Here is a 7738-nt window from a genome sequence, read left to right as displayed (position 1 = left end):
TCATATCAGGTGCACAGTCTTGGGTTTCTCTGATCAGCTTGACTCAACTGTGAGTACTGCTCAGGCGCTGCCAGGGACTTTCTGTCTTACCTTCAGGCAGGTCCGCGTCCAGTAGCTTTGCTGGGATCAGTCTGTCTTGTGTCTGTCAGCTTCCCATCCCAACTCCTGGCAGCTGGGCCATGTGTCTCTCTCTCCTTTCTAGAAACCCAGGAAAGCTGGGATTCCATCATAGGAATTAGATTGCCAGCCAGGGTGGCATAAACCTTTAGGGTGGTTCCTGGAACCTCAGAGGCACCTGTGTGGTCTTGAGAAAGTCCTTTTAATGCTATACTTATGTTTTTGGAAGATGGTGGAGAGGGAAGGGGCAAGAAAACCACTTAGAGTGTTTCCCTATCACAAATCTCAGAAAAGTAAAACTCAACTATCTTTCCGCAAATGTTTGTCTCTTGCTGACCCTTTCAAAGATGGGGGAGGTGACTGGGCATGGTCACACACTTATAATCCCAGCACCTTGGGAGGCTGAGGCAGGAGTTCAAAGCCAGCCTCAGCAACTAAGTGAAGCACTTAGCAACTAACTCAGCGCCCTGTCTCTAGATTGAAAAAAGAAAACATGGGGGAGGTGGAGACAAAGTGGGGGTTGGGGAGAGAAGGAGAAATAAATGAAGCAAATAATTGCTATATATTTTTTTTTCTTCAGGGAAGGTACATTTAAGAAGGATGAGAAACATCTCACCAGAGCCCCTTGCTCTGGGATAGGATGTTTTCCTGCATTTTAAGGGTCCTAGCTGGGTACAGTGGTGCATGCCTATAATCCAGTGGCTCAGGAGGCTAGGCAGGAGGTTGGCAAGTTCAAAGCCAGCTTCAGCAACAGCAAGATGCTAAGCAACTCAGTGAGACCCTGTCTCTAAATAAAATAAAAATAGGGCTGGGGATGTGGCTCAGTGGTTGAGTGCTCCTGAGTTCAATCCCCAGTACCCTCCCATAAATAGATAGATAGATAGATAGATAGATAGATAGATAGTTGAGCCCAGAGGGTAGGGGACCTGACCCACACAGTTAAATCTCTCTTGGAACCTGGCTTAAACCTTGGTCAGGAAGGATGGTCCATGCTCCCTTCACTTCCCATCCTCTCCTGACCTTCTCTCAGGGTCCTGCATGGATGATTTCTACCCTGTCCCTCTGGAGTTGCCTGTTCTGGTGTTCTCTAGGTCTCAGGAGAACAGGCCTCAATGGTGCTGCCTTTAGTTTTCTCCACTAAAGACACCTCTATTCTTACTTTGTAAATACATTGCATTTCTTAGGTAAAAACCATCTTCTGCTGTAGTTGAAGATTCATAAGGTCATCACACATTGTCTTCCCTCATCAACCAACCCGTTGCCTCCTTCATCCCAGCCTGTAACACTTATCACCTTCTAATATGGTATATAATTTGCCTAGTTATTATCTTTATTGTTTTTTACCTATTTCCCATCACCAAAATATAAGTGCCGCAAGAACGGGGATTTTGTCTGTTATCGGCCTCTAGCACTATAAAAACTACATTCCCATCAAATGTAGGAGCAGAGACTAGGGACCACAGGTTTGGGGACAAGAGTGAAGGTTGGGACTGGAGAATTCTGTTGGGACTGGGAAGCCCTGGGTGGTGGGCCAAGGATGCAGAGTGGCAGAGTAGGGGAAGGTCAGTTTGGTGCTCTGGCCCTGCCTCCTCCTCGCTCCCGGACCCTCTGTCTTTGGCCCCACTTCCTCCCCTGGCTCAGATTTCTGCTACTGAACAGCTACCAGTCAGAGGTCCTATATCATCCTCAGGCCTCTTCAAGGGAAAGATTTCACAAGTCTGTGGTGTTTTCCCCCTGCTGAGGGCCATCTGCTCACATCTGCTGCTCCCTCTAGGTATTTTCAAGAACCCAGAACTCTTCTGCCTTACTTACTCATATAAAACCCCTGGGGTCAGAGGTGGGACTGTAGGATCAAGGCATTTGCCCTGCAAGAAAAAGCCAAGGAAGACTCAAAGTGATGTCTAATGATCTTGGAACTTTTATTTGGTCCCTTGCTCCTCGAGGGTTCCCTGCTCCTGCTGCTTCAGCGTCTCAGCACTTTGGTGTCATTGGTCTCAGACACTATTTTGCCATCCACGATCCTGCGGGTGGTGGTCTTTTGGATGGTTTGCATGGAGTTGCTGCTGTCCAGGGCATCATTGAGACTGTAACAGAAGACCAAACCCTGGTCATAAACAGCCCCCAGAGAAGATGGACAAGAAATGGCAGAGAAAAAAGTCTCCTGACCCTTAAATTTATGTCCCAATTTCCCTCAGTCACTGCCTCCAGAAAAGGCAAGGCCAAAAAACCCAAGGCCAAACTTTACTTTTACCCAAGGATAGCTAGGGGTAATACTTAGCCACCATTCTCTTCTCATGGGAGGAACCTTCTGTAACCACCATTCCCTTGAAGACTCAGGAACACCCCCAGACCAGCCCGTGCTCAGTGGAAACCAATGAACAGCTCTTTAGGGTTTCTAAAAACTCTAGATTTGGGGAGAATACCCCTGCTTCTGTAGTGGGGAGACCCCCACTCACTTGAAGTCTTCTCCGTCTTCTAACAGGCGGCGGTAAGTGGCGATCTCAGCCTCCAGCTTGACCTTGATGTTCAGCAGGGCCTCATAGTCCTGGGCCTGGCGCTGCCCCTCTGCTCGTGTCTGGGCCAGTTCTGATTCCAGGTGCAGCAGGACCCCATTGAGCTGTTCCATCTGCATGGAGTAGCGGGCCTCCACTTCCCTCAGACTGTTCTCTAAGCTGGCCTTCTGCAGAGCACAGAAAGGAGGGGTGGGGTGCGTTGAATTCCAGGCTCCTCAGTCTTTACTCTCTGAAACTTTTTTTTTTTTCTTTTCCAGTACTAGAGATTGAGCCCAGTGGTGCTACCTACCATTGAGCTACATTCCCAGCCCCTTTTTAAAAAGCATTTTTTTTTTTTTTTTTTGAGACGGGGTCTTGCTGGGTTGATGAGGCTGGCTTCCAACTTGTGATTCTCCTGCCTCTGCCTCCTGAATAGTTGGGATGACAGGTGCATGCCACTGCTCCTGGCCCTGAAACTTTTTTGAGGACTTACTGTTTGCTAAGTGCTAGGGTCGGGGGAAGTGGTGGGAAATGCAAAGAATAATGGTGCTGTAAGGAAACTCATGATGGGAAGGTTTGGGTTGAGGCAAAGTTGTGCCCAAGGCCAGAGGAGCTGGGACAGGTGATGAGAGGGTGCTCACCAGATTTCTCATGGAGTCCAGGTCAATTTCCAAGGACTGGACTGTGCGTCTCAGCTCAGTGAGTGTTGTTTCAGCAGCTCCAATCTCAGCTGTCTGCGAGGTGACCACTGTGGTGCTTTCCTCAATCTGCAGGGGGGTTAGAGTCATCAGGCCCCTCCTTCCCTGGGTGCCTCCCTCCACACCCTAGCAGCCAGCCCTTCCCACTGCATACCTGCTGGGACCAGTACTTGTCCAGCTCCTCTCGGTTCTTCTGAGCCAGCTCATCATACTGAGCCCGGATGTCTGCCATGATCTTGCTGAGGTCCTGAGATTTGGGGGCATCCACCTCCACAGTCAATCCAGAGTTGGCAATCTGGGCTTGAAGGCCTTTGACTTCCTAAATGAGACAGGGCTCAAGATCAGAGTTCTAACCAGGCCCTTCATCTGTGGTGGGCTCTTCTCAGAGGCATACTGGAGCAGTCGGAGAAGAGACAAGAGGGAGCTCAGGGCTTGTACTCTCCAAAATGCCAGTTCTGGACTTCTGCTCCGAAAGGAACACCACCCACTCCCTGCCTGAGCCTGGCACTCACAGGTAGTTTGCTCTCTCTTCACTTCACCAGGTCCTTCCATCTCCCTTCTTCCAGAAACCTGCTACTTATACCTCTTCTAGAAAACCCTGTTGGTTCTGCCATCAGCCCTAGATCTCAGTGCTGGGGGCTTCTCTCTGTGTCCTCATCTCCTCTTGTTCACACCAGCTTGGCCTCATCACACTGTAATTCTGGTGAGCCACAGAGCACATGTGTTCTACTGGAACAGGCTGATTAAAGCTCAGGATGGTAGGATTTTGCCTGGAGCATTACAGGCAAGTGTTCTGCCACTGAGCTACATCCCCAGCCTGGAAGGCTGGTGGTTCTAAACTTCCCTAAAAGGCCTGCCCCATCTATTTCCCCCTCTCCACTGCCTAAGTCCCCCAGGTCCCTGGCCAGGACAGTGGCCCTGCTTGCCTCCTCATGGTTCTTCTTCATGAAGAGCAGCTCTTCTTTGAGAGTCTCAATTTCTGTCTCCAGCTGCAGCCGAGTGATATTGGTGTCATCAATGACCTTACGGAGCCCATGGATATCACTCTCCACAGACTGGCGCATGGCCAGCTCTGTCTCGTACCTGCAGGTGTAGAGGTATTCAGAAGGGTCCCCCATCTCTGACCCAGAACTCACCTCCTGTGCCCATTGCGAACCAGCAATCAGAGTCAGAAATCAGATGGTAATCCCCTGGCACATGGTGGGGACAGTATTCAACAGGGTTACATAGGTGAATAGTTAAATGAGTAAACAGACCCTAACTCTCCACTCACACCTGAATAAGATCCCATGGAAAGCTTCAACCTAACTCAGCCCTGGAAACAGACCATTCTTAGCTCCATACCCCGCCCCCCACCAAACCCCCAGACTTACTTGACTCTAAAGTCATCAGCAGCAAGACGAGCATTGTCAATCTGCAGAACAATTCGGGCGTTGTCCACAGAATTTGCAAAGATCTAAGGGGATTGTGGACAGAGATTGCTCCATGTGGGGAAAGTCAATGATGGGTGGGCTGAGTGTGTGGAATGTTATGTGTTTCAGTGAAACCTTTCCAGTCCCAGGATTAGCTAGAGGCTTGCCCCACTTCCCTCCCTTTCCTGAACTCCCAAATCCCAGTACTCTGCCCCTCCTGCTGGACTGGCTGGCCTGCTAGAGGAAGTTCTCTCCCAGGCCCTCTCCTGGCATTTTTTCTCAGCGCACCTGCTCACCCCCTGCTCTGGGCCCCCCACCCCAGTATCGGCCCCTCCCACAGGTAGGCCTTCTGTTTGCTCCTGGATGACTCAGCCTTAGCCACATCCGCTTAACCCTCCAACTGTCCCCACTTAGCCAGAAGCCAGTGTCTAGGTCTACTTTATAGCCCTTCTCTCATCTTCCCCCACACTGTCCACTCTTGCAAAGCTCATGGCTGTCCCCTTCCCACTATCTCCTGGGGAGGAGGTCTCCATGTCTCCCCACTATCCTTGGGGTTTTAAGGCTAGGGGTGAGATGGATATTAAAAGGGTGGAAGGAGTCAATGCACCCTACTCCAGTAAAGTCCCTATATCTGGGGAGGGGGGAGGTAAGAAATAATGGATGGCCCGACATGGCCGGGAGTTGGGTCCCCTCCCTCCCTCCACGTCCTTTACCTGAGCCCGCAGCTCCTCGATGGTCTTGAAGTAATGCCCCCAGTCTCTGACCTGGGGTCCCTTCTTTTCCAGATGTTCTCGGATTTTGCTTTCCAGCCTCCGATTATCTGTCTCCAGGCTCCTCACTCTGTCCAGGTAGGAGGCCAGGCGATCGTTCAGGTCTTGCATGGTCTCTTTCTCGTTCTGGATGCCGCCCATTCCCGACAGACCCCCGGCCATCCCCGTCGCCGGGCTCCCGGACCCCCAGCCGCCCCGGAAACTGGAGGAGCGGGACACAGAGATCCGGGAGCCTGAGCCCCCAGCGCCTGCATAGACGCTGGCCGCGCTGCTGGCGGGCCGGACCCGGTGGCTGGGCGACCGGACCGACCCCAGGGACCGGTAGTTGGTGGAGAAGGTGGTGGAGTGGGTGGTGAAGCTCATGCTATCCGGTAGGAAGGCGAGAGACCAGGACTTAAGGTTCAGGCCGCAGACGGTGGCAGTCTGCGACCCAAGTTATATCACCGAGGCAGGGGGTGGGGACCTCCCCCAACAGGCCACGCCTCTGCCACCCGAGCCGCTGGTGCAGCCTGAGCCACAGGTGGACCGCGGCAGAGCTGTGCGCCCGAGGTTCCGGCCCTCCAGGGCCACCTCCACCCCCTCACCCTTAGCACAGCACTGCGAAGACCACACTTGCTGGCCAGAAAGGGGTGACTAATCAGGGTCCCAAAGGGCAGCAGGTGTTTTTGGCCTTGAGGCTGTGGTTTCAGTCAGGAAATGACGTTTCTAGTACTCCCCTTCCCCAGGTAGAGTAGGGTGCTGATAGATTGAAAATTTGGGGGGTTCTGATGGTATGAGGTGGAGTGGAATGTGGGTCTCACTATGGATCCTCAAACTGCCTCCCAAGTTCCCTTCCTGCAGCGGGATGTTTGCAGGATCCTGGAACCGCAGGAATTCTGGGGAAGAAAAGCTTGGAGCTGGAGAAGAGGAAGAGAAACAGTCCCGAGCGAGCCTCAGATGTCCTGTTTTGCATTCACTGCAGCCTGCGCTTATCCACTTGCCCACTGTCCGCCGACCACACAAATGTATATTGGTAAATACAAGGGACAGGTTCCCTCACCGAATAGGTTCAGACTCCTAAAACAAACTCTTGTCTCTCAACCCCCTCTTGCATTTTCCCCTCTCCCAATTTACTCCTGGGACCCTTGGCCAGAGTGGAACACTTTGTGATTTAGACAGGGGACAGGTGACCACTTCCACACCCCAATACCAACATTCTTGAGTAAACATGCTTCAGAAGCACTTACAATTTGAATATTTATTAGGCACCTACTGTGCACCAGGCCCTGTTCTAGGAGCCTCTTATATTCAATGTAAGCATTGAATATAAGAGACCAAAATCCCTCCTGGGAATTGTAATAGGTCCCAAATGGTTTGGGGCCTGAGAGGACAGACAACACCTAGAAACATTCTAGCTGAGACTCTAGCCTGGTCACCAGTCCCCCTCCTTATTAGGACATTTTTTTTTTTCTTTTCCTGCCCCTCTTCATAATGCTTTCGGAATTTCAAGCTTGTCCCCACCCCCTGCTAAATGAACTGGGAGAATCTCCTAGGTTCAAGTCATCAGTGCCGGCAGCTCATTTTTCTGGCAGGACCTGGTTCTACTCACTCGGTCTTGATCTTTGCTCTGGAGTGGACCTATTGATTCTTATCGAGCTGCCAGATGAACAGAGGCAGTGGGGACAGACAGGAGGGTAGGCGTGAGAAGGGAAGGGACCCTGGGAGGAGCCTGGCCAGTGGACCAGGCAAGTGGAGGTACAGGGTATGGCTCTGAATTGTTCCAGGCCTGCAGCCTTCTGGTGGGGAAAACCCCACAGTACTCAAGGGGAACTGGCCAGGGGAGGGTCAGGGCCTGGAAGACTGGGAGGCAAATGGGATTCAAAATAACATACAAACAATGCCCACTGGTTTTGCATGAAGACTTGTGGGATGTTACTGGTTCTAGCCTGCTTTCACCTTCACTCCCTTCTAGAATTGTCATTTTGTACAAGAATTATGCAATAAAGTGTTTAGATTAAAGGTGCCACGGACAGCCTTTTGCTGCTTTTAAACTTTAAGTCAAGAAGTCACTTTAACTCTGAACTTCAGTTTCTTCACTGAATATAGTAAAGTCTGTCCAGTCTGTCTCTTTGTATGGCAATGGATATGAATGTTAATTATCATGCACTCACTCCTCGAACAAATACGAATTACGTACTGCAAAGCAAGTCTCCTACACACTGAAGAGGCAGAGGTAGAGTGTTGATTTTTTTTTTTTTTTTTTTTTTTGG

At 51.0% G+C, this 7738-nt stretch overlaps 1 protein-coding gene across 1 annotated transcript; it reads right to left on the bottom strand.

The window, feature by feature from the left end:
• Positions 1–2012: 2012 nt before the first annotated feature.
• Krt18 (keratin 18) lies at positions 2013–5934 on the bottom strand. The gene is made up of 7 exons (XM_015493413.2): positions 5433–5934; positions 4681–4763; positions 4234–4390; positions 3462–3626; positions 3251–3376; positions 2574–2797; positions 2013–2201 (listed from the first exon to the last, which is right to left on the bottom strand). The coding sequence occupies exons 1-7, from the start codon at positions 5850–5852 to the stop codon at positions 2081–2083; spliced, it is 1296 nt and encodes a 431-aa protein (XP_015348899.1). The 5' UTR covers positions 5853–5934; the 3' UTR covers positions 2013–2080.
• Between the last annotated feature and the right edge of the window lie 1804 nt (positions 5935–7738).

Source organism: Marmota marmota, unplaced genomic scaffold (genome assembly GCF_001458135.2).
Source record: "Marmota marmota marmota unplaced genomic scaffold, marMar, whole genome shotgun sequence".
Classification (NCBI taxonomy): Eukaryota; Metazoa; Chordata; class Mammalia; order Rodentia; family Sciuridae; genus Marmota; species Marmota marmota.
This window is presented reverse-complemented; position numbering and strand designations above follow the sequence as displayed.